Below are 26,973 nucleotides of genomic sequence, written 5' to 3'. Positions count from 1 at the left end.
TGCTCCCCACGCACCTTGTTCCTCCGCAGTCCTCTGCCTGTGACTGTAGCCAGGGACCGGGGTTCTAGAGAGCACCCGTTAAGCCCTCTACACCTGTGGCCAGGCCCTTGTCACCCTTCTCCCTGACCTTCCCACCATCCCTCCCAGCTACATCAAAACATCAGAGAGCTGGTGTTTGTGCCCAGAATGCCTCCAGAACCTGGTCTGCCCAGGAGAGGGCTGCATCAGGGACAGCCGTGTGAACACACTTGCAGACCTCTGAATAGCTCTTGGTGACTCAGGGTGCGGGTGGGTGGGTGAGGAGGCGGCCCTGGAGAGGGAAGGTTCCAGAGGGGCCCTGGGCTCCTCAGCCTTCTGCGTTTGGGGGCAGGAGGAGCTCAGGTGAAGCTTTCTTGGGCTGCATGTACCCACTCCAGGCTTGCCTGGTGGGGAGCCTGGTGGCACCCTGCTCTAGGACATGGCAGGCTGCACGCCACCGCACAGGACCGGAGCAGCCAGAGGAGGAGCCTGGAGATGCAAAGGTCCCAGCGGGAACCCAGGGCCCCTCAGCATTGGGGCAGGGCGCCTGAGACAGGAGGTGCTACCGGACAGGACACATCAGACAGTGGAAGCTTTATTTTTCAACCTCACACAGACAGAGGACAGAGGGCTGGACACGGAGGCTGAAGGAGGCTTGTGCTCGTGAGCTTGGCAGTCCTGCTCCAAGGGGCAAACCTTCCGGCTGCTATCCATCTGTATGTCCTTCCAGCTGCACCCAGTGACCACACCCACCTGGCCCAAAGCATGGCCAGCCCACCCGAGGCTGCAGACCCACGCAAGAGCCTTTGACAAAGGAGGGTTTACATTTCTGTAGGTCGTTTTGAAACTTTTAAATTAGTTTTCTAAATATTAAAACCGCTTGGATTTTCTAAGTACCTGGTGAGGTCCTCAGGTAAATTAAAAGGGCTTTTGGAAAAATTCCCATGTCTGATCTCGCCTAATATCTGACAGATGCCATCAAGAATAAGCATTAAGGTACAAAAATACTATATATATGTATATATAAAACAGCAACAAAATGAAACCACACTGGTAAAGCAAACGCGCCGTGCCAGAGAACGTGACATGTTTGAAGTTCAACGCATTTCTGGTCCTGGCATCATCGCCCATTCTTTAAGGAAACAAATACTTTAAATAATTTAAATAAAAGTCGCAGGATGATATTTAGTGTCGAAATTTAAGAGGGTGGGACATTCCCACACTTCACCAGCACGTCTGGTTGTGTGTGGTCTCCCGAATGTCCTTCCCTGAAGCCAGCTCACGGTCTGTTCATTTGGTTTTGAAAGGAGCTTGGATTTTTCAGAACACCAACAAATAAAAGTGGTAAAGAGTTTTTTGTTGGTATCGATTACCAAAAAAAAAAAAGCCTAAGACCACTAGTAAAAATGTTTCAATGCCATCACAAAAGACAATACAAAAACCAAAGTGCTCAAATCCAAGGAGCAGTAAACTTGCCCAGAACATATATAAAAGCTTTAAATATAGGTTTAGTATATACAAAACTCGGTCAGAAGAATTTGAGAAGATTCTTCAGTTTAAACGAAGAGCTTGTGGGGAAACGCTCAGGAGCCTGGCCCCCGGTGCCCCAAGGACCCCCCAGCCCTCATCCTCTCGGGGCCTCGGGTGCAGCACGGAGGCTCGCAGAGGAAACAAGGCAAGGAGGGAAATGTCAGTTTAGGTGAAGTTTTCAATGAGGAGCACTCACTCCTCAATTAAAGGGCCTTGCCGTCCCTTCAAAGTGGCCACTGAGGACCGAAGCCGCAGATGTCCACGCTGCCTGTGCCAGTTCGAGGGCGAAGCATCTTCGGGTTTCGGAGCCTGGCAGCGGGTGCGCCACGTGTGCGGGCCCAGGCCCCAGGGCGCCTGAAGGCTGTACAGCTGAACATGAACTTACACACATGGGGACTGTGCTGGGACAACCTAAACCTGCGGGGGACGCCAGCTCAGGGAAGCAGCAGCCTGCTGGAGTACCTGCACACGCAGAGGCCCACACAGCTGCCCTTGACGCTGGGATATGCACGGACACTAACCCGGGCGCCCGTCCCCTCACCCAGAGTGGGGCGCTGCATCTCCCCACATTCTAAGGCTTCGCTCTTAGCCAGAGAGACGGTGCCAAAAGGGAAGCTCTGGGTGAGCAGCTATGCCAGAACCAGTCAGGGGAGCCCAGTGCCTGGCCATGGGCTCTGGGCTCCAGGGAGGGCAGGGACCTCCCACAGGACTGGAAAGCCGTTCTCTGGCTCTTCTTGGCCAGCTCACATTCGCCCCTGGGCTGACCTTTGCTGCAGTGGTTTCAGAGCCACCAGCCGGGCTGAGAAATGTCTGGGTACACTGCCCTTCTCTCTCCCTGCCTCGCTGGGCCCTTTTCCTGCCCCTCAGCAGTGGGGTCTCAGGAGTTTCATGCCATGCTACACCCAAGACCCCGCCAGACCCCTGGAGCAGCAGGCCGGGCCCAGCAGCTGGAGTCAGGTCAGAAACTTGAAAACCAAAACCGATTGGGGAATGGTTTTTGGCCTTCATTCTCTGAAAATTGGCCAGAACCCCGTGTAGTGCTGTCTCCCGCGGAGGCACTGGTGGATCGGAACTTAAAATACATTTGCTGAGACACAGGGCGTAGACGACCATCCAGGTCCCTGTGTGTCAGCTCAAGGGGCAGAACCAGTGGGGCATGGGAGACCCATATTCATTTATGAAGTTTAAATCTGTTTTGAAACTTTAACCTTTCCTAAAAAAATTTTAAAATGATCTCCCAAATCTCAAGTTTGGAAGTTCATCCTGCTAGTTCTGGCCTCTTCCATATGCAAAAGTATTTCTTTTTCTTCAAGTACATCAGAACATAAAAGGAAATCCAATCTGATTCCATCCAGTGAGTTCACCCCTCACTCTGCAGACCACCCTGTCAGCGACTGACACAGAAGCTCCACTTCCAGAGCCCTGCTGGACTGCAGCCTCCGCACATGCGCACCTGCGGCCCCTTGGAACAGCCTTTGCTAATGCTTGCTTTCTAGATAAAGAAGCGTTGGCTTAAATAAACAAGATGTTCCATTAGACAGATTTCTCTATTTATAGCTTGTCTAAAATGTAATCAGTGGTATCTTCTAGTTCTGAACAAGCCTTAAAAAAAAAAAAAAAGGCCCCTTGGTGTACAGATTTGTTGACTGTTTCTGGAAGATTCCTAAATGAGCACTATGCCTTAACAGCTCATCTGCAAGAGGAATAACCCACCTGTAATTTCAGGAATTAAGAGAAAAAGTGGCCTACAGTACCCTTACTCAAAAAGAGCAGCGTGAACTTGCTCTCTGAAAAGCGCCCTAACCCTGTGGTCCGCAGAAATTTGTTTTTTTGTTTTTGTTTTTTATCAAACATGAAAGAGCACAGCCAAACTCTATCATAAAGGCATAGCTTAAAAGAAGGTATTAACTGGACAGGTAAGTCTTCAGTTGGTTAATTCTGTCTCTAGAACTTGAGAAGCTGGGGAAAAGGTCACTGAAACATTTCAGAAACAGCCATGTACGTGAACAGGACAGAGGCTGGAGGGACACCTTACCACTGGAACGGCCGGGAAAGTCCCGCCCGCTGCAAGGTTCAAGTTCAAGAAATACGGCCGTCCAGGGTGCTCCTATGTCTCCGTTACACTTACAGTCTCTTCCACAAACTAGTATTCAGAAGAGAACGAAGTTTTCACTTTACTCCCAACCATTGTCTTTGATCATGTGGGCAAGCTCAATAATAAATTTTCCTTCCTTATATTTCTGACTGCTTTCAAAGGCATGTTCCTTGAAAAAAAGAAAAAAAGTAGAAAGAAGGTTTCAGGACAGAATCGACTTCACTTTTCAACTTCATTACACTCTTGGCAAAGAAAATAAGCATATGGGGTCAAATCTCCCCAGGTGTCCCTTGTTCCGCAGACCAGGGCCAGGGGAGGGGTCTGTCTCGGTGACAAGCCTGGGCAGGGAAGGGCAGCCCACCTGTACTTGTCCTTAACCTTACAGATCCATTTCACAGGGAAAGGGTAATTCAAGTTTGTCCCTGAGCATCTACCATGCCTGAGACAATCCGGGAGGGAGGAAGGGGAGCAAGATCCTGCTTGCAGGGACTACAGGTAAAAGGCCAGTGGAGGCCACTATCGCCAGCACCCGGGGGGTCACTTAAGATGCTGGAGGGAGAGAGAAGGCCCTTGGCTTGGCAGTGAAGGTAGAAACAGAATGGGGCTTGGCAGGGTGTATGTGTGTGCACACGCAGGCCTCTTGGAGCCCATTTCCACACCAGGGACTGCGTCTCCTCATGTGTGTCGAGGAATGTGGAGGACAGGAAGTCAGCAATTCCAGAAAGAGGAAGCACAGGGAACCCTGACCAAGATGGCCAGAATGGCTGTAGCGGACAACAGGCAGGCACCAGCCACGCCCAGACGCACCTCTCAGGTGCCACAGCTGGCAGTGGTCGGGGACACAGGGGACAGACTTGGGAGTCAAAAGGAGGTGTGGGGAACAACGGGGTCAGGAAGTGTGGCTCGGGGGGGCGGGCAGAAGCTGCCTGTGGGCCAAGCCCCAGGTGGGCCGGTGAGGCCAGGCCTTGCTGGGGGCCGTCCCAGCCACCAGGGAGTGTCTCCCACATGGGTGGGCCACTCCCCTCCTGCCAGAGGACCCTCGGAGGGCAGGGCCACGTGCCCGCCAACCAGCATGGCTGTTCCCCACGTCCCACCTCCAGGAGTCAGGGGAGCGCGGGTGCGGCCATGTGAGGACCTCCACCTTCAATAGGCTAAAAAGACACTCTACGACGAGAACATGGGACACTTCAAGCAGGAGGTCTAACTCCTTTGCAAATTTTGCTCCTGACTGTAACGCGTGTTGCGGTACTGCGGTGAGTCGGTGCAGGCTCAGCGGGCCCGGAGTGCATGGGTACTCACATATTTCCACCCGAGCGTGGTTTTGCAGTTTTCACAGTAGATGTCTGCGACCGCGTGCAGCCCAGTGAGAAGGACCCTCTCCTCTGCCGGGCCACAGCCCACGTTGACCCTGCAGGGGAGCAGGCGGGACCATGCTGAAGACCAGAGGCCCCGCCCCTGCCCACCACCGCCCTTGGGGGAAGGATCAACTCTTTTTTTCTCCAGAATCCCAAGATGGGACGGGCTGCGGGGGGCGTGACCACGGTCCTGCATGGAGCACTGTCAAAAATCAAATCCACCACAAATGAGTCACAGACCATGCCTCATGTGGGAGCTAGGTCTCAGGTAAGAGCACACCCTTCCTGCAAACTCTCACACTAAAGAGAGCAGAATTCCTTAAGCTATCAAAACACTGGGTCATTCTAGGGGCACCTGGGTGCCTCAGTCATGATTCTCGGTTCCTGAGGCTGCTTTTCCCTCCCCCTCTGCCCCTGCCCTCCCCCCACCCCGGCTCGTGCTCTCTCAAATAAATAAGATCTTAAAAACCAAAAACAAAACCACTGGATCATTCCAGCTCATCAAGGAACTCTGCACAGTCCAGCTTTGCGTAATCACGTGCATGGATGGACAGAAGCACTGAATGTGACTGGACCATGGACACAGCCATGCCCACAAGGCCAATGGCAGTAGTACTCACACAGAATTGAAGAGGTAGGCTCGTCCCTGACTTCCCTGAAAAGACTGCAAAGAAGAAAAAAATTTTAACAGATGTACTGAGGTAAGAGGAAAAGTCTGGCATTTTGGGATGAAGGTGGAGAGACTGTTTTAGGTCATGGACTTCAACGTGGGTGGAAGGGCCACCTTGCGGGGCATTTCGAGCAGCGCTCAGGAGGAGCACTGACCACAGACCTCCAGGACGCCAGACCCCACACAGGACCCAGAAGTCACAGCGCTCCTAGAGCCCCAGAGGGGCCGCTCAGTGTCCCAATTCTCCCTGCTGGACTAGCTCCCGTCAGTCAGACAGTAGGCGCGAGGGGACGTTCCCATGCTTTGCCATTGAAATTGAAAGCAAAACCACATGCCAAGATGACTCCTTCCTTGGAGGAAGGGACCTTCCAGTGACATCTCCCCCAGGAAAGTGCTATAAGCCAAGGAACAGCTTGTAGCATACCCACGGAGTCTGGGATGATAAAGGAGGCAGGATGGGGTACAGTCAGGTCAGTTCCAGACTTAGCGCCCGCATCCTGCACTCTCAGCAACAAGAGGGAACATGAGTTCCCTCGTAGACAGATGGGGGGCTCGTCTGCTTCGGTGCCAGGTCCAAATGACCGAGCAGAACACAGGAACCTCAAAAATAACCAAACGAAGAGAACTTCTTTGAGTGCTTTTTTAGTTTGTTTTTTGTTTTGTTTTTTTTTGGCCTACCACCTCAGCACAAATTCAAAAGACTGTGAGGAATGTTGACTGGAGCAGAGGGGGACAGTATCTCTAAGTGTGAGAGGCACGTGCTGTGTGACCAGCCACTCCGCTCCTAAGGATTCACTGTCAAGACAAACCAACTGGAGCCCATAGGGAAATGTGTGACAAGAATGGTTACTGGTAAGTATTCGCAATTGCAAAAGCATGGGATACATGGATACCCACACAAGTGAGCAAACGAGGGCACTCACATCCAGGGCACACGCAGACATTAAGAAGGGGACGGAAGCAGCTGGGCACGAGCGTGTGTGGTGAGAGAGTCACACTGGGAAGTGAAGGAGAGCTAGCCATGACACGCTGTGTCATGCTGTGTTGTGGGGGCCCTTCAATTAAGGGGAAACCACAGGGCACCAGAGTGGCTCAGTCAATCAAGTGTCTGCCTTCGGCTCAGGTCATGATCCAGAGGTCCTGGGATCAAATCCCACATCGGGCTCCCTGCTTGGTGGGAAGCCTGCTTCTCTCTCTCCCTCTGCCCCTTCCCCTACTTGTGCTCTCCCTCTCTCTCACGCTCTTGAATAAATAAAATCTTAAAAGATAAAGGGAAAACCATGATCGTATAGCCCAGAGAGAGACCACATATGCCACACAACTAAGAGAGACAAGCAGAAGGAATGGAGTCAGGGGTGAGGAGGGGAAAGCAGATCTGTCTCTGCCTCCCGTGCACTGTGCTGGTTCGCGCAGTCCCTTGCACGGGCACAGACGGCAGCGGCCCCTGCTGACCGGGGACACACATCCACTGGAGCAACAAAGAGACCCTCCTGCTAAGCCACTATGCCCCTGTGGTTTGGGGGCTCTTTGTTACTGCCGCATACCCTGGCCTGAGGCTAGTGGTGTTTTGATCTAAACATACAGCTTTCAGACTTAAAAAAAAAAAAAGAAAAAGAAAAACCCTTTTTAAGAGTTTTCCTTTCCAGTGGCTTTCCAGAATTAAGAATATTACTTTATGTCCAGTTTAACAAATAATCAGGTTATGGGCTTCCCCCACATCCTTATTAGCCTTCAATTCTGTAGACCAACTTTCCTGATTCTCTTGCCTGCTCTTCAAATTCTCCCCCCACACCCCTATATATCCTGATTTTTTAAAAATTTTTTAAAAAAAGATTATTTATTTATTTGACAGAGATCACTAGTAGGCAGAGAGGCAGGTAGAGAGAGAGGGGGAAGCAGGCTCCCTGCTGAGCAGAGAGCCTGATGCAGGGCTCGATCCCAGGACCCTGAGATCATGACCTGAGCTGAAGGCAGATGCTTAACCCTCTGAGCCACCGAGGTGCCCCACAAACCCTTATTTTTTAAACAGGGTTTGGATCCATGATGTGGCCAGATCTGTGGTTTGGGGTGAGAAAGAAGTCAGACTAGAGCAGGAGGTCTGCAAACTTCCATAAACGAGGGCCATCTGAGAAATGTTTTCAGCTCTGGGGGCTGCGCAGCCTCTGCAGGAAGGATGCTGGTGCTCTGGCCAGCCCGACAGCAGCCACTGGTGCTGTGGGAATACACAAACGTGGCTGTGGCCCAATAAAACTTCCCGGGAACAGGTGGGGTGCTGGAGGAGGCCCACAGATAAAACCAGAGCCTTCTCACGAGACCCGCCTGCACCAAGGAACGGCTCCCTTGGGCCAGAGCATCACTGACTAATGACAAAGATGGCCGTCTTCACAGCTTCCCTCCTGGGTATTATTCTAAAAGATCCAATTTTCCCCATCCCTCCACGATACTGTTTTCTTCTTAAGCCTTCCGAGTTAACATTGAATTTCCTCATTATTGGACTATTTCCACAGATCTTCTAGACTTCCTTTGCTCCTTCAGTGTTTCTTGGTCTTACGTGAACTCTACTGCTCTGACAAATAACCTACTCGTCTTGCTTTCTGTGATTTTCTGTCCCAGCTGCCTCGCCCTCCAACACCCACCCCCTGTGCCAACAACATGCCCAACGGCACACCAAGATCACAGTCATACCAAGATAACAAGATAGCAGTCAGTCACACTCAATCACGCACAAAACGTTCATCAGCGCTGCAGAAGGCCCGAGACTCCTAGGACACCACCAACCGCGGAAGTCACATGATGGTCAAATGTCCATCTGGTAGGAAGGTACAATCACGGTGACCGGGAGCCCATCGCTCCGTGGACACCAACCACTTGCCTTGGAGATCAGCTCATCGTGGTTGGCCAGGTGGGCTCTGCAGTGGACACAGCTGTAGGTTCGGTGACAGTTTGGCAAATAAGCTTGGAACGTTTTGGATTTTGTCATCTTCACCATCTCGGCTGGGCGCTCCTCGCTCAGCTCAGGGCTGGCACTGGACGGCTGGCGGCTCTGCTGGGCCCTCTGACAGAAGAAACAGCGGAAGATGCACGCAAGGGCCGTCGTCGTGCGGAGGGCGTGTGGCACTGTCCACACAGCTGGGACGAGAGAAAAGCCTCACAACCTGTCAACCAATCATGACAAAGCCAAGGGTTATGGAGGGAACGAGAGAGACTTCGAGGAGGGATGCTTGGGAATTGTGTGTTCCCAGGAACAGGGTGGGGAGAGGCAGACCCAGAAGATTGAATTCTTTACTATTTGTCACGGTTTCATTCTAGGTGCCATTGGAAGTGGCGAGTGAACTACTTTTACATCCAGATTCTTTGAGAAAAACATCTGATTTAGTGCATTTTAGGCTGTGTGTGACTTCTGGAAACAAAGGAAAAAGCAGCCAATAAGCCTCCCGTCTGAGTGAGGCCAGCAGCAGGACGGCACACATCTTGTCCCAAATCCTAGAATTAATGACTCAAAGCACCGTGACATTTATGAATATGCAGGAGGGATCCAGTTTAATTGATCGTGAAGAAGTTACATATCAATCCAGAAACAAACCCTTTATATGCTCAACTGATTTTCAACAAGGGCATCAAGATGATTCAGTGGGGAAAGGGTAGTTTTTTCAACAAATGGAGCTAGGAAAACTGGGTATCCACATGCAAAACAAAAATGAGGCTGGACCCTTATTTAACACCATATACAAGAAATAACTCAAAATGGATCCAAGACCTAAATGTAAGAATGAGGGGCGCCTGGGTGGTTCAGTCGGTTGGGCATCTGTGATCAGCTCAGGTCATGATCCCAAGGTCCCAGGATCAAGCCTCACATCAGGATCCCTGCTCGGTAGGAAGCCTGGTTCTCCCTCTGCAGCTCTCCCTGCTTGTATTCCTGCTCTGGCTCTCTCTCTGTGTCAAATAAATAAAAATTTTTAAAAAATTAAAACACACACACACACACACAAAATCCCAAACTATTAAAAAAAATCAATGTAAGAATGAAAACTATAAACTGTTAGATGAAACCACAGGGGAAAGCGTTCATGTCAATGGGGACTGACTGCCTGCAAATGATGGTGAAGGCCTAGACACATATTTAGACTGATGGTTGGTAAAGTGAGAGGAAAAATGGGGCAGAGCACCTGTAGAACACCAAAGAAAGAGAAAGAAAAGTATTAGAAGTATCCAGAAGGGGAGGGAAAATTACCTTTCAACAGAACAATTTCCTAAGTAGAACAACAGAACCCAGAAGGCAGTCAGGAAAGGTACCTTTAAGGTCCTGAAAGACAATGATGGCTATTCCAGAATTCTACATCCAGTGAAAATATCTTTCAAGAATTCCGGAATGATGTTTTTAGGCAACTAAAAAGTTTGACTTCAGCAAAATATCATTAGAGGAAGCGCAAGGATGTGCTTCAGACAAAAGAAAAACAGCACTAAACGTGAGAGTCTAAAAAAAAGAATGAGAATGAAGGAGATGGTAAGTCCATGGGTAAACAGAACAGCAGTATCTCGTAAAGCTTTGAAGAAATAGGACTGTGTGGGGCGCTCGGATGGCTCAGTCGGTTAAGTGTCGGACTCTTAATTTCTGCTCAGGTCATGGTCTCAGGGTCATAAGACTGAGCCTTGCCTCAGGTTCCGAGCTGGGCATGGAGCCTGCTTAAGATTCTCTCTCTCGGAGCGCCTGGGTGGCTCAGTGGGTTAAAGCCTCTGCCTTCGGCTCAGGTCATGATCTCAGGGTCCTGGGATCGAGCCCCGCATCGGGCTTTCTGCTTGGCAGGGAGCCTGCTTCCTCCTCTCTCTGTCTTTGCCTGCCTCTCTCCCTACTGGTGATCTCTATCTGTCAAATAAATAAATAAAATCTTAAAAAAAAAAAAAAAAAGATTCTCTCTCTCTCTCTCTGCCACCCCTCCCCTTCACCCCTCGTTCTTCCCTAAAAATATAAAAGAAAAAGAAAATATATCACTGATATACGTGAGCACAGTAACTCAGGGTGAGAGCTCTGATGAAAACTTTCTAGAGTCCTTGTATTATTCAAAAAAGTAGCTATAAGTATTGGTTAAGCTTCAGATTCTGGGAAAGTAAGGATAAATGTTGTGATTTTGATGACATTTCTAGAACAACAAAACCTAACTGTATAATTCCAAATCTACAAAGGGGTGTATCAGTAAATGATAAAATGTCAGTCTAAAAAGACGCAAGAGGGCTTTTTCCTACTTAGGAAAAAGCCCAGTGGGTTTTTCCCTGGATGGCTCAGTGGGTTAAGCCTCTGCCTTCGGCTCAGGTCATGATCCCAGGGTCCTGGGATGGAGCCCCACATCGGGCTCTTTGCTCAGCAGGGAGCCTGCTTCCCTTCCTCTCTCTCTGCCTGCCTCTCTGCCTACTTGTGATCTCTGTCAAATAAATAAATAAAGTCTTAAAAAAAAATAAAAATAAAAAGATGCAAGAAAGGGGAGGCCCAGCTGAGGGAACATGCATCTCTTGATCTTGAAGTTGTGAGTTCAACAACTCACCTAGACTTAATTTACAAGAGACACACCTCAAAGTAAGGACACAGAGTGGCTGAAAGATAAGGCTAGAAACCTAGGTGGTGGCAATACAGACATAGGGCTTATAATTATTTGCTGACAATATATTTGTCTTATATATTATATGTATGTGATTCACAATAAAGAAATTGAAGTAGTAAAAGGATTGGACATCTGGCTGGCTCAGTCGGTAGGGCAGTGACTCGATGTTGGGGTCATGGGTTTGAGACCATGTTGGGTATAGAAATTACTTTTTAAAAAAGTGGCTAAAAGACAAAAAGTATGATATGCAAATGAAAAATATTAATATATTAGCACTTCCCTTAAATAAAGATTTAAGGGAAGACTTGCTAGATAGAAAAATGGGTTACTTCATAATGATAAAAATAGCAGGGAGAGAAACAGCAAGTGTAAACTTTATCACTTAATAACATAGCCTCAAAATATATAAATCAAACACTGACATAACTGCAAGGAGTAAGAAATAAATCTTCAATCAGAATAGGATTACTGGGGGTGCCTGGCTGGCTTAGTCATTGAGCGTGCGACTTTTGATCTCAGGATCGTGAGTTCAAGCCCCATGCGGGGCATAAAGCTCTGTTTAAAAAAAAAAAAAGAATAGGATCACTGATTATAGTGTGTAAATATGGTATACTTATTACATATTTATATTATACTTAAAACATAGCATATATAGTATAAATACATTTCTCTTTTACTATGCCTTTCATCTGACCGATAGAACAGACAAACACAAATGATTATGGGCAGAGAGGATATGCAAAATGTGACGAACAAATTGGCCTAAAAGACATGGAGAAAACTGTAAGAACTGCAGAACCCACACTCATGCACAGCATGCAAACATTTACAAAAGCCCACCCTACAAGTTTCAGCCAACTTCCCCAAACTTAAAACAGTATATTCTCTGACCACAATACGCTTAAGTTAGAAATCAGTAAGAAAACCTAACAAGAAAAATCTTTGGGGGCGCCTGGGGGGCTCAGTGGGTTAAAGCCTCTGCCTTCAACTCAGGTCATGATCTCAGGGTCCTGGGATTGAGTCCCGCATCGGGCTCTCTGCTTGGCAGGGAGCCTGCTTCCCTACCTCTCTCTCTGCCTGCCTCTCTGCCTACTTGTGATCTCTGTCTGTCAAATAAATAAAATCTTAAAAAAAAAAGAAAAAAGAAAAATCTTTGTATGCTTGGAAATGCAGAAATGTATGTCTACACAAAGAAATGGAAAGATGTTCTGTGCTCATGGATTGGAAGAAAACTGTTAAAATTCTCATCCGACCCAAAGCAATCTAGAGATTCAATGAACACCTGACAAAATACCAGTGGTATTTTTCATAGAACAAAGGATCCTAAAATATGTATAAAAACCACAAAAGACCCCAACAGCTGAAGCAATCTAGAGAAAGAGGATCAAAGTTGGAGGTATCATAGTCCCTAATTTCAGACTATACTACAAAGCCACAGAACTCAAGGCAGGGTGGTACTCGTGCAAAGACACATACACAGATCAACAGAATGACTAAGAGCCCAGAACAAAACTCACACACGTACAGCCAACCCAGGACAATGGCGGCAAGAATACACGATGAGTCTCTGCACGATGAGTCCTGGGGGCACCGGTGCTAGGTGCGAAAGGAGGACACTGGACCACTGTATTACGTTGCACACAAAAATAAATCCAGAATGGATTAAAGACTTGAATGTAAGGCCCCAAACTGTTAAACTCTCAAAGAAGCCATAGGCAGGAAGCTCTGTGACCTCATTCTTAGCCGTATGTTTTTGGGACCCATCTCTCCAGACAAGGGTGACAAGAGAGAAAATAAACAAGTGGGATTACATCAAACTAAAAAGTTTTTCCACGGCAAAGGAGACCATCAACAAAACAAAAGACCACCTGTGTAATGGGAGAAAATATTTGCAAATCACACGTCTGATAAGGGGTTAATATCCAAAATATACAAGGGACTTCACACAATTTTAAAACAAACATCCTGGTTAAAAAGGGGCAAGGGGGCCACCCGGCTGGCTCAGTTGGTAGAGCAAGCAACTCTCGATCTAGGGCTTGTGTGTGCTTGTGCACACACGCTGGGTGTGCAGCCTACTTTAAAAAAAAAAATGGGCAGAGCACTTTAATGGGCATTCTTCCAAAGAAGACATCCGGATGGCCACAGACACATGAAAAGATAGATGATGACTCAGCGTCACTCGTCATCTGGGAAATACAAAACTAGTTTTCATTTTTTTTTCCATTTTATTTATTTTTTCAGCGTAACAGTATTCATTGTTTTTGCACAACACCCAGTGCTCCATGCAAAATGTGCCCTCCCTATTACCCACCACCTGTTCCCCCAACCTCCCACCCCAGACCCTTCAAAACCCTCAGGTTGTTTTTCAGAGTCCATAGTCTCTTATGGTTTGCCTCCCCTTCCAAATTTTTTTTTTTTAATAAACATATAATGTATTTTTATCCCCAGGGACTAGTTTTCATTTTATTGTGGTTTTTCAATAAGCTATCAGTGCACACCTGTCAGATTGGCTATTATCAAAGAGACAAAAAAATAAAAGTTGGTGAGGATGGGGAGAAAAGGGAAGCGATGGAAGCAGCCAAGTGTCCACTGATAGATGAATGGATAAAGAAGATGTGGCCATACACAGTGGAACACTGTGCAGTCAGATGCGGCTCAATGTCAACGGTACTACACTAGGTGAAAGAAGTCAGAGAGGGACAAACACCGTATGACCGCACTTGTATGTGGGATCTAAACAAAAAAAATGAAAGAAAAACAAAACAGAAAGAGACTCACAGATACAGAAAACAAATGGTGGGTTACCAGAGGGGACAGGGTGGGGGGGTGGGCAAAGTAGGTGAAGGGGATTAAGGGGTATGAACTTCCAGTCACAAAATAAAGAAATCATGGGGATATAATGTATGGCATAGAGAATATGGTCAGTAACTTTGCAATGACTTTGTACGGGGACAGGGGACACTAGATTTACGGTGGGGATCATCTCATAATATATAAAAATACCCAATCAATATTATGTACAGTTAAAACTAATAGGATATTGTGTGTCAATTATTCTCTCATATTAAAAAAGTATAATCTGAGGAGAGAAAGGAATGTATTTCTATATATTCATGGGTCTAAGAAGGGAAATTAGATCTTTTTATTAATATTATTAAACAATAATAAAATAACTACTTTCTAGTACTTAAAGAGAAATGTAGAATCTTACAGGATGTAGACTAGAAAATATGATAGGTTGAATTGATGAGCTAAACGCCCATTTTTTTTTTTAAGATTTTACTTATTTATTTGAGAGAGAGAGCCTAAGCTGGGGGGAGAGGGAAAAGGAGAGGGAGATGCAGACTCCCTGCTGAGCAGGGAGCCCAAAGACCTGAAGGAATCTTCAGAGGATTCTGCTAAGTAAAAAAAAGAAAAAGCCAGCCCCCCAAAGGTGTCATATTGTATTATTCCATTTGTAGAATGTTCTTGAAGTGACAAAATCATGGAAATGGGGAATCGATTAGAGGATGCTGGTGGTTAAGAGGGGGCTGAAGTGGGTGTGGATGTCAAAAGGCAACACAGGGAATCTTGCTGTGACGATTTTTTTTTTTTTTTAAGGTTGACTTTTTTTTCCCTCAGAGAATTTTTTTAAATCTAAATTCAATTAATTAGCATATAGTGTATTATTAGTTTCAGAGGTAGAGTTCAGTGATTCATCAGTCTTATATAACACCAGTGCTCATTACATCACGTGCCCTTCTTAATGCCCATCACCCAGTTACCCCATCCCCTCACCTATCTCCCTTCCAGCAGCCCTCAGTTTGTTGCTAATGATTAAGAGTCTCTTATGGTTTGGCTCCCTCTCTGATTTCATCTGGTTTTCTTTTCCTCTCTTCCCCTATGATCCTATTTTCTTTCCTTCCTTTTAAAAAAAAATATTTTATTTATTTATTTGACAGAGGGAGAGAGACAGAGAGAGGGTGTACAAGCAGGGGGAGTGGGAGAGGGAGAAGTAGGCTTCCTGTGGAGCAGAGAGCCTGACAAGGGGCTCGATCCCAGGACCCTGGGATCATGACCCGAGCCGAAGGCAGATGCTTAACTGACTGAACCACCCACGCATCCTTGTTTTTTTATTAAATTCCACATGCGTGAGATCATACAATATTTGTCTTTCTCTTTCTTATTTCGCCTAGCATAATACCCTTTAGTTCTATCCACATCATTGCAAATGGGAATATTTCTGGTTTTTTGTGATGGCTGAGTAGTACTCCATTGTGTGCATGTACACACACACAGACCACATCTTCTTTACCCATTCATCTGTCCATGGACATCTGGGCTCTTTCCACAGTTTGGCTGTTGTGGATGTTGCTGCTATAAACACTGGGGTTCACGTGTCCCTTTGGATCACTACATCTGTACCTTTGGGGTAAATACCCAGGAGTGTGATTGCTGGGTCATAGGGTGGCTCTATTTTCAACTTTTTGAGGAACCTCCATACTGTTTTCCAGAGTGGCTGCATCGGCTTGCATTCTCACCAACAGTAAACACCCATCTTTAAAAGTTAAAAAAAAAAAAAAAGAAATAGTAGGGGCGCCTGGGTGGCTCAGTTGTTAAGCCTCTGCCTTCGGCTCAGGTCACGATGCCAGGTCCTGGGATCAAGCCCCACACTGGGCTCCCTGCTCAGTGGAAAGTCTGCTTCTCCCTCTCTTTCTGCGCCCTGCTTGTGTTCCCTCTCTCACGGTCATTCTCTGTCAAATAAATAAATAAAACTTTAAAAATACATACTAAAAAAAATAGAAGTTAAAAAAGTAACAGAGAGGGGTGCCTGGTGGCTCAGTCAGTTAAGCGTTTGCCTTCACCTCAGGTCATGACCCCGGGGTCCTGGGATCGAGCCCCACATCAGGCTCCCTGCTTGATGGGAAGCCTGCTTCTCCCTTTCCCACTCCCCCTGCTTGTGTTCCCTCTCTTGCTGTCTGTCAAATAAATAAATAAAATCTTAAAAAAAAAAAAAAGCAACAGAGAAATAACACAAAGAAAATATAAGGAAGGAAATAAACAGGAAAAAATGTAATGTAACAGGCAAGGAAAACATGGATATGCAAGAGAGGATCAACAAAGCCAAAAGCTTGTTCTTGGAAAAGACAGATAAAACTGATAAAGCTTTGTTCGACTGATCTGGGGAGAGAGAGGTGGGAGAGAGGAGATGGGATAGAAGTAATAACCTGGCAGAAATGGAAATGGGATATCACTTTCTTTGGATGAGATTTATAGGGTAAGAGGATGTTGTGATCAACATTTGATCACATTCAATATTTGAATACATTCAATATTTGAAAACGTAAATCACCCAGATAAATTCCTAGAAGAAATGTAACTGAAGAGTAGGACTCAGGAAGAAACAGCAAACCCAAACAATCTGATAAACATTAAAGAAATGGGAATGAACCAGGTAGCTTGACCTGATACCAAACCTCAATGAGGGTAGTGCAAGAATGAAATTCGCTATAATTTTCTTTTCATGAAAAAAGACGCAAACACCCGAAATAAGTTTACCAAATGGAATCTAATACTATTTTAAAAGGATAATAAAATACAACTAGGTTGACTTTATCACAGGAATCCAAAATCATTTAACGTTAGGAAATACAGTTAATACAATGTACCACCTATTGTTCTCTCAATCTGTTTATCTCAATAGATGCAGAGAAAGCATTTGACAAAAATCTAACACCCATTGACAATTCTAGCAACATTCTGTGCAGACTAAGGAAATAAGGGAACTTCCTTATCTGTTAAGAGACATCTATAAAAACGGAACCCATAATGAACATCAGCTTCTCAGGTAAGACTTAGAAAACTTTCTCTTTGAGATCAGGAATGAGCCTCTACACCATTTCCACACAGCCCTACCCCAGCCTCCCCCCAAGTCCCAGCCAGCTCTGCAAGACAAGGCAACAAGACATAAAGATCAGAATAGAAAAATATACACTTAGGCAACAGTGTTACAGTACAAAGTATCTAAGAATAAATTCAAAGACCTGAAACACCTTTACAGAGAAAGCATAAATTTTTGAGGGACAATAAGGAATACCTAAATAAATGAAGATAGACCAAGATCAGGACCAGAAGATATTTGTAAACATATGAATTCTCCCCAAAGTGATTTTTATTTTTATTATTTTAACTGTATTGTTTTTAAAGATTGTATTTATTTTATTTGAGAGAGAGAGAGCATAAGCACAGGGTCAGGGGCTGTGAGGGAGGGAGAATCTCAAGCAGACTCCATGCTGAGTGTAGAGCCCAATGCAGGGCTTGATCCCATGACCCTAAATGATCATGATCAGAGCCAAAACCGAGTTGGATGCTTAACCAACTCAGCCACCCAGACACACGTAAATTTTATTTAAGTAATTTCTACACTCAACGTGGGGCTCAAACTCATGACTTCAAGATCAGAGAGTGGCACTGTCTGCTGACTGAGCCAGCCGGGCTCCCCTACCCAGAAGTGGTTTTTAAATCAAATGCAGTTCAAATCAAAATCCAGTAAGATGTGGTGTGTGTGTGTGTGTGTGTGTGTGTGTGTGTGTGTGCGCGCGCGTGCATATGCAAGCCAGGGAGCCAGTGAGAGGCAGCGAGACTGAATTCTAAAATTTATCCTGAAAGTGTCTATAGGGGAGGATAAAGTTTTCCTCAACCCTCTCGGGGTCCCTGGCTGGGTCTGGAAATTAAACTGGCAAAGAAAGGTCAGCAGGAGAAAAGCACACAGATCTTATGGAATGTTTCCACAAGAGAATGAAGAACCAATAGCAACAGAGCAGGAAACTTTTCTATCACTTAGATAAAGAAACAATTTATTTGTGAAGAACTGACAAGGCAGAGGTCTTTGGTCAAGGGGGTACTCTGTGGTGAAGAAGTAACTAGAAAGACAGGATAGGTTTAATAGGGTTGTGCCAGAATTCTTGGCCCCAAATTCTCTGTCTCTGATAGGAAGGTCTTCCCTCCTCCTCATACAGGGAGGACACCTTTCCCAGGAGGGTCTTATGACCTGTGTCAGGGAATAAGGGCAAAGGGGGAGGTCAGAATGACCTCCTTCCTTCTGTCATTTTCTGAAATTCCTCCAGCTTAAGATAGTCAACATGCATGGTGACATATTTGAGGGTAGTGTGTCCTTAGCCCCATCCTGTCAAAGGTCAAAACCAGTGAGGGCACTCTCGAAGAGCACGATGGAAACACGTTTGCTTCCTGAGTCTGACAGAGAGCCGTCCTGCCATTTTCCACAGTCACGGGGGCAGAGCAGTGCTGGCAGGGGACAGGAAAACAGGCTTATGGGACTCGAAAGAGAACCTAGAAACAGACCTCTGCCTAGATGGACACCAGATACAATGACAGTGGTATCGCAGCTCACTGCAAGAGAGAGGTTTCCTAAAACAGTGCTGGACATTACGGATACCGGAAAAGGAAAAGGTGGGTCCTATTTTATACCAGAAACAGAAATTAATGGTTGTCCCATTTCCCAACAGAGAAAATCAGCCAGCAAGAATATCATGGAGGAAGGTTCCACACAAGGGACACACACGGACGCCTACACATCTGTCTTCCAAAACGAAGCTCTATTTCTTTCTCCACTCAAAGTCTTCTCAACCAAGGATTAAGGGAGCCTCTGAAGAAGTCTGATTGTACTAGATACTCCCCACCAGGGATTCCCAAAACTTTAACCTTTTCAAGGCCATCACATTAGCGCTGATACATTCTATTGGGTTTTGTTCGTTGCCCCAAACTACTGGGCACTCTGAATCGGAGCCCTGGCATCCCTCCCATCTTTGAGGTCATGGGGATGGGGGTCAATCCGGATGGATCCCACGCACAGCAACCCAGCTCCCACCCCATGTCCCACACGGGCCGCACAGGTACTGTTAATCCACACATGCAACCTCCCCCCCCCCCCCCCACAATTTGGTGATGACTCATAAGGAAAGAACTTAAAAAAAAAAAAATTTTTTTTTTTTTTTAAAGTAGGCTCCACACCTGAACTCACAACGCAGAGACTGAGAGTCCCACGTTCTACCAACTGAGCCAGCCAGGCGCCCCCCGACCTGACTTCTTACTGAACTCATGTTGAGTCTGGCTTCATACCTTCACCTGAGTCCTTCCCCTTTATTGAAAGGAGTCTTCAGTTTTGTCCCTTCTTTCCTCAGACTCCCTCAATGAAGACTCTAAGAGTACACAGTAGGGATGCCTGGCTGGCTCAGTCCGTTAAGCCACTGCCTTCGGCTCAGGTCATGATCCCAGGATCCTGGGATCAAGTCCTACATCAGAGCAGGGAGCCTGCTTCTCCCTCTGCCTCCCACTTGCCTGCTTGTGCGCGCGCGCACTCTCTCTCTCTCTCTGACAAATAAAATCTTAAAAAAAATAAAAATAAAAAAAAAATAAAAGTATGCGATAAAGAGGCCAAGAGACAGGAATCTCAGACCATTCACAAGCTGCCTGGTCAGGTCTCGAGAGTCCTGCCCCTCTAGTGGCAGAAACACTGCTCCCTGTGACCAAATGGAGAAACTCCCAGAAACTCCCTCCAGCCTTGAAACAAGGGATTTCAGGGTGCTTGGCTGGTTCAGTTGGCAGTGTGTGTGATTTTTGATCTCAGAGTTGTGAGTTTGAGCCCCATGCTGGGTATAGAGATTACTTAAAAAAAGGCGGGGGGATTACACTTTTATTCATAATAATAATGGGGGTAACACCTCTTATTTTTAGCTCACATGCAGTTCCCTTTATACGGGACACCACCTTTCAAAGTGGCAACTCGCCAAGGCTTTTCTGTTTATCGTGAATTGCTCAATGGCACAGCTATGTGTCCTTCCACTGCAGGCCTCAAGGATGGTCTTCGCCCCAGCTGACCTCAGCCTGAGGAGTGTCCAGTGTCCAGAAAGCCCTTCTCTGTGGAAACACCCTCCTCATGGTCTCCTATAACCTTTACTGAGCCTTGTCCATGCTCAGCACTCATGGCCAACCCTTCCCAGGCAGGAGTGTGCTTCACATATACACATTCCACCGTCTCCGTCCTGACTGCCACCCCTGTCGCCACCCAGCAAAGGGGGCCCGGCCAGGGCAACGGCCAGGCCTGGATTTGTGGTTCCGGAGAAGCGTTTTGGGTGGTGTTTCCACTAGGCTTCTAAACTGGGTATCTGCTGGGGCACTGGTAGGATCACGGCCAAATTTTCAGGCACCCAGTGTGCAAAATGGGCTTTTACAACATAGAGCTACTGGCGAGATAGGAGCCTCCGTGAAGTCATAGAAAGGCCGATGGGTCCTGTGAATCACGTTTACTATATGACATTATGTTTCCCCTGGGTTTGGAGGGCAGTAACCACCCTCCCCCAGAAGATATTACTGTGGGGTAATTTTTTGGAGTGAAAACAATATTCTGGATTCCAGAAATGTCTCTCTTAAAATAAACACGCATAATTATTTTAAGAGAACGTGAATCAGGCCCGTGTCCATATGGCGCTGTTACCACACTTTGAAAGACAAAAACATTGAGAAATAAAGCCCCAGCCAGGCAGCTCTGACATTTCCAGGATGGCATGGAGGCTCCCGAGGGCCCCACACCCTGGGACACCCATTCTCCCTACTCTCCACACCACCTCCCCACCCTGCCACTACCTGGTGACAGGCTCAGTCCCAGCCCTCTACTTCCCCTAGGAAGGAGGAGGAAGGGAGGCACCAGGCATACAAAGCATTTAGCCAGAGTTCATGGTGGAAGTGGGACCCCAGGTGGGTGGCTCGGGCAGGGACATCCACATCTTCCATGGAAAAGGGAACATGGGGGCTCTGCAGAGACCCCCGCCCCCCAACCCAGGCCAACACTATTCTAAGCAGCAGACTTCACAAGAACCAGACGAACTGGCAGCAACCCTCAGAGGTGGGGATTCTGAGTCCCACTGTGCAGATATGGGAACTGGGGCCCAGAGAGCTTAACCAACTTGCCAAGGTTGCACAGCTAGTAAGCAGTGGATTCAAAGCCAGAGTTTACACCCTGGACTGCTGTGCCTTGCAGATACATGAACCTGTGTGAACTTCACTCATCGAAGCAAATTAAAGGGAGTCTGGTAGGTCTTACAACCTAGTAGGTGGGCAAAGATTTTTAAGAAGTTGCTATCACCACTGGCGAGGGCTGGCTGTGCTGCAGCCATCTGGTAACTCGTGTCAGCGCTCTTGCGCACACGCCCCTGGGCCTCAGCTGGGAGCTAGGAAGTACGAGGAAGGTGACTCCCTTTTCACCATTTGCTTTTTGAACAATTTAGATTTTTAAAAAATATTTTATTTATTTATTAGAGCACACAAAGAGGGGGAGCGGCAGGTAGAGGAAGCAGCAGGCTCCCCATTGAGCAAGGAGCCTGATGTGGGACCTGATCCCAGGACCCTGGGATCATGACCTGAGCCGAAGGAGACGCTTAATCAACAGCCACCCAGGCGTCCCGGTGACTTTAGATTTTTGATACCAAAGGTATGTACCAACTACTCAAAGTCACTCTCTCTCTCTCAATCTCTTTCTCGCGCGCACGCGCGCACACACACACACACACACACACACACAAAGCGCGGGTGTAGAAAGGCCTGGAAGGATTCACATCTAAGGGCAATGGCAGGAGGCCAGTTTGCCTTTGGCAGAACCAGCTTCCCTTCACATGCACGGTCTGCCTTCTTACTGGAGTTATAGGATGAAATGTTCTTCTCCACACATTTCAGGAACTGCAGGCTTGGTGATCAGTGGACCCACTGGGAGGGGCAAGATTTCCTTCGTCCTACCACCTGTCTGGCTGGCCCCAGATGGAGCACCACAGCCTCTCCAGAATCCGGGCAGGGGTGTCTGTGCAACTTCAACACCTCATGGCCTGGCACCTCTGCCCCCAGGTCCTGGTCCTCACCCCTCCTCCCTCCTGCCTCAGGTTCTGCCTCTGCCATCTGTCTCCTGCAAGACTAATTAATGTGTTTGCACTGAGTCCTTCTTTTTCAACAACCTATAATACATTCTTTTGTATTTCTCCCACTAGTAACAAAGTTCCCCACAGTCAGGGCCTAGGGACACTTCTTAGCAGAGTTTACTTGCTTGCTTGCTATTGACAGGGGGAAAGACCAAGGGGCTAGCTACACACACACCACTGCCCTTCTCACTTGAAAGGGTGGGACCCAGAAGGCTGATAGAAGCAGGACACACGGTGGGATAAGGACATAATCAAACATTTGAAGGCCTGTGCTGGAGCAAGAGAAGGAAAAACCAGAGATGCAAAGAGCAGTCGAAGGGGGCCAGTGCTCAGGGGTGAGAGTGCCAACACTGGGAAGCCAGATGACAGCACGAGGGACCCAGGAGGGGAGGTTTGGCAAGAGACATGTTGCTGGGGGTGAGGGAGGACAAAGCTGCAAGAGTGCTTGGCTCAAACTGTGCCCTGTGTTTGGTGGCCAGGGAACTGGAAGCCAACGTGTTGTCTTATCTGTAAAATGTGGGTAAATTGCGATTTAAAAGGTGGTTCAGACAGTCGCATAAGAGGTCGTGTCATCGTTACAGGATAGTGGGACAGAGTGATGGCGAGCGCATCTCCCCACCGGGAGTCCTGGTCCTGGTTCTGAGGCTCTTCAGGAGCCAGATTAAGGGGATGTCCCCTGACACTGTGGTGGCTCCAGGATTTCCATCTCTCTCTCACCAGCAGATAGCTTTTCAGAGGGTTTCTATCACAGAAGGAACAGGGACTTCTTACTGAATCCAACCTCTGCTGTCCTCCCCAGAACCCTTAGCCCTCTATGTCTTGGTTGTTCAGAACTTTCTCCAACCTCCTCCGAAATCTCATGTCAAGATTTCCACTCCCTAGACGTTTCGCTGATTAGCAGATCTAACTACTTTTCTACAAATGGAAAACCAAATGAACCTCAAATGAAGAGTTTGAAAGGAAGATTTCCATGGCTGCTGCTTTTTTCTTTTTCAAAGTTTTCATATTTTCTACAAACATAGGTAAGTCGCTACTGAAGTTACAGCAGGCACCCAGCTCCAACAGAACACATGGAAGAGGCAAAAATCAAAAACCCAGCAAGTTGAGGACAGGTGTCATTACGCAGTCTGCCGTGCCGTCACAAATTAAAAGTGATATAGCAATAAATAGGCAAAATGGGCTTCGTTAACCAGAGGGCTTTCCTCCCTTTCTTGTGTTTGTGTCAGGGCTCTGAGGCTAACAGAATCTATGTTATTCAACTTCGGCAAAGCAGCTTCTTGAAATGCCAATTTTATATCTTCCTGGCATTAAATCCACCCAGGCAGATTCTACTGGCAACTTGACCTCAGCATTTTAAGCACTCCCAGCGGCTGAGGATTAGTTTTGCCAGCTCCCCACGTCAGAACAGCTCTCTAGGGCGAAGTGGTTATATACGCTACCGAATAACTAAGAATACCGCCTCTTCATATTCTAGCTTCTCAGTCTCCTGGGGTGGGGGTGAGGAGGGATACATTCAAACTCTATGGCAGCCCCTTGCCCTTTCTACTCTCTGTCCCTTGCCACTAGGTCCTTGTGAAACTTAGGGACGACAGGCAGGAAAATCAGGAAGAGATTTTATAGGAACACTGCTTCCAATCTAAAGAGATTTTTACATTCCAAGGCTTCAAAATGGTAAGATTTAATGTCTGGACTTAGGCTACAAGAATGTCTCTGTGTCAGTTGCTCATGTTGGTAAAGGCACCATGACAGCAGAGGGTCGTTAACACTGGGGAACACTGGGCATGGGGCATACCAGGGCTGTCTGGACTATCCTTGCAATTTTCACAGAAATCCAAAGTTATTACAAAATAAGAAGTTCGTTTAAAAAGTAAAGGCTACGGGGGCACCTGGCTGGCTCAGTCGGTGCAGACTGTGACTCTTGATCTCAGGGTTGTGAGCTGGAGCCCCACACTGAGTGGAGAGATTACTTAAAGATGAAATCTTTAAAAAAAAAAAAAAGGAAGAAAAAAAAGCAAAGGCTATTGCTCAGATTGGTAATTAAGATTATTCAGTGATTTTTTTTCTTAAGTGCCCAACAGAAGCCAGACTCTGAGCTACAGGTCTGTGGTGGGACAGGATTTCACTCTGGTCCTACCTCTGAGAGGTTCCTGCAAGAAGACACTCTAAGGGTCCAGGAGAGCTTCAGTATTAGCATTCCTCAAGAGTACCACGACTGTCACCCAAGAAGCCAGGGGTAAGAGGGAATCAGCGCACAATTACAAAACTCAACCACCCCAGAGTCCAGCACAGCTCCTGGCACCGAGCAGGGACTCATCTACTAGAACGGAGCAGAGGCTTGAGGGTGCGCAGGTGTGGGAGAGAGCCGGCTTGCTCAGGTGAGGCACCTGGAAGAGTTCCCTAGAAGACGTAAGCCTCCTCTTGAGGCTTGCTTAGTTTAGGAGGGAGGTGGGTGGAAATAATAACATTCTTGGCAAAGGAAACAACAGGTTCAAGTGTGTGTTCTGGCCAGAAAGAGGAAGAAGAAATGCAACTGAACAAAAAAGCTTGGGGGCGGGGAAACTGAGGTCTTCCAAAGCCATTATCTTTGCAAAATGAAATTATAGCCTATTTTTTTCCCCCATCCTGGAACTCAGCACATTATCTGGACATCAAAGATGTCAATCAGAGGCAGGCCTGGGGGAGGGGGACCCTACTGAGCAGGTTTCCCAAGCTATGGCTCCTGCAAGCTGTGCTTTAAAAAAAAAAAAAAAAAAAAAAAAAGCCTAGTGCTACAAGCAGGGAACTGATACAGAGAACAAATCATTTTAGTCACGATCTTTATGTGGGTAACTCGAAAACATCCCCCTCTTCTAATAAACATTCCTAGGAACCCTCTTTTGTCCTCATTTCACTCCGGGTCGCAACATTTTTTGTTGTTGTTGTTAAAGAGGGAAAAGCCCAATCAGCAGGCATCTAGTTCATCCTCTCTGTAAATTTTTTTCGTGGCTGAAGTGGGAAGGAGGCAGGGAAGCGAGGGAAGAAAGGAGGGCAAAATCAAAGATCAGGCTTTGTGGTCTGCTCCAACACGGAGTGAGCCAAATAACAACAAAAAATCCAATCAGAACAAAAACATCCACAGGTGCGGCCCGCTCGCGCCCCGCCCGCCGGCCCGGATGCCCAACAGGTGCCTCCGGGCCCCGCCCGCTGTCGCAGGAGCCTCGGGTCGCCACAAAGTAGCCGCCCGCGCAACAGTGTCCAGGCCCGCCCGTACTCACGGCCGCTCGGCGGTCCGCGCCCCGGCCCGCAGCGCCCATCCGGCCCGGGCCCCAGTCAGCGCGGGCTCGGCTCTCAGGCGGCGCCGGCGCGGCCCGGGACGCGCTGCGGCCGTTGGCGCCTCCGCAGGGCGCGAGGCATCCTCCCGCCGCCGCCCCGCGGGCCGCCTGCCCTTTGTTTTGGAGCCGCGGCCCCGCCGCGCCGCCGTTAACGGCCTCGGAACGCGGCGTCGGCCAATCAGCGCGCCCCCCCGCCCGCGCTCCGCCCCGTGCCCCGCCCCCCCCCGCGCGTTCCCTCCCCGCGCGCTCCGCGCCCGGGAGCTGGACCGGCTCGCACTCGACCGGGCTGGGCGGGGGCGCACGTGCCGCGGGGCGCGCCGCGCTCCCATTGGCCGGCCGGCCGAGCGCGGCCTCGGAGCCAGCCAATGAGGGTTGAAGGGCCTGGGGGCGGGGCCCCGCGGGGAGGGGCGGGCCCTGGGGCGGGCTCCAAGAGGATCGCAGTGCGCACGCGCGGGCTGTCCAGAACTTGGGTGTTCATCCCACGGTCTTCGCCCTCAGGCTTTCCCCGCGGTGGGGAGCCCGCGGGTCACTCGGTCTCCGTACGCCTGGGTTGGCTCATGGACGTCAGGGCCACAACTTCCGGGGCCGAAGCGGGGCGCATGGGTTGGCCGTGCGCAGGACTTAGGCTTCCCTGGCCGGACCACTCGCAGACTCGGTTCCCAGAATACGGGGTCCTTCGCGCTCGCCCACTCCATCCTCCCCGAACCCTCCAAGCCACTCTGCCTGAAAACCTCTGCATCTGGCTCTCTGCTCCAGAACCCCCAGATCGGATTCGACAGGAAGCTCCGTCCTCCAGGTGGCTCTCCCGGCCCCCCAGGCAGCCCATCTCATCTTCATGTCCACACCCCATCCCTCTACGACTCTCAAGTCATTATTTTGTTGGCCCCGCAGCTTTCCACTATAGGTTGTTTCTTAAGTTACATAATTTTTTTAAAACCACAGTGTTGAGGTCACAATGTATATAACATTTTTATAAATGTTAGCCTTCTTTAGATCTTGTTTCTTTTTTGCAATGCAGTGTATCTGTAAAGATCTATCAGCGTCTTTGGATGTGCATCTGATTTATGACCGTACTTAGGTCTCTGGATACTATCCATTTGTCAGAACTCAGCCATTCTCCTGGCAATGTCTCCAGCTCCCCCTCTTTTACAAACCTGGCTGCAAAGTGGGAACTCACGACTGTTTAAGATGCACTTTTCAGAGGAGTGTTAGCTTCAATTTCCAACTTTCAGATCTTCAGTTTGCAACTGAGGGTAGGGGAGTTCCTTTCTCTTGTAAATTTTAGAGATTCCTTAGATTGTCTTAAACATTATGCTTTTGTTGTTTTTGCTACAGCAAGTATCTTAGCCTGCCCTCTATTGAAAAAAAACTAATTTTTATGTGAGTCAACGTTTATGTAATTTTGTATCTTGCTTCGAGAAGGGGCATTTTACTCC

General features: G+C 47.9%; 1 protein-coding gene across 2 annotated transcripts; it reads right to left on the bottom strand.

Annotated features, from left to right (window-relative positions):
- Nucleotides 1-597: 597 nt before the first annotated feature.
- Nucleotides 598-25,623, bottom strand: YPEL1 (yippee like 1). 2 transcript variants are annotated; one of them, XM_046024948.1, is made up of 5 exons: nt 25,481-25,623; nt 8,541-8,823; nt 5,619-5,662; nt 4,943-5,051; nt 598-3,812 (listed from the first exon to the last, which is right to left on the bottom strand). In XM_046024948.1, exons 2-5 carry the CDS (start codon nt 8,655-8,657, stop codon nt 3,723-3,725), a joined length of 360 nt encoding a protein of 119 aa, XP_045880904.1. In that variant the 5' UTR covers nt 8,658-8,823; nt 25,481-25,623; the 3' UTR covers nt 598-3,722. The 2 variants fall into 2 exon arrangements, with proteins under 2 accessions (XP_045880904.1, XP_045880905.1); XM_046024949.1 differs by lacking the exon at nt 25,481-25,623 and adding an exon at nt 9,426-9,466.
- Between the last annotated feature and the right edge of the window lie 1,350 nt (nt 25,624-26,973).

The sequence above is a fragment of the Meles meles genome, chromosome 12, assembly GCF_922984935.1.
Source record: "Meles meles chromosome 12, mMelMel3.1 paternal haplotype, whole genome shotgun sequence".
NCBI classification, from domain to species: Eukaryota; Metazoa; Chordata; class Mammalia; order Carnivora; family Mustelidae; genus Meles; species Meles meles.
The sequence above is the reverse complement of the archived record's forward strand: the minus strand, read 5'-3'. Positions and strand labels throughout refer to the sequence as shown.

Excerpts from the sequence above, each read along its gene's own strand:
- YPEL1 (XM_046024948.1), bottom strand. The coding sequence starts at position 8,657 with ATGGTGAAGATGACAAAATCCAAAACGTTCCAAGCTTATTTGCCAAAC. Across the intron at positions 5,052-5,618 it reads GCCTACCTCTTCAATTCTGT|GGTCAACGTGGGCTGTGGCC; the intron begins GTGAGTACTACT and ends GCTCCCCTGCAG. Across the intron at positions 3,813-4,942 it reads CCACGCTCGGGTGGAAATAT|GAACATGCCTTTGAAAGCAG; the intron begins GTGAGTACCCAT and ends CTTTTTTTCAAG.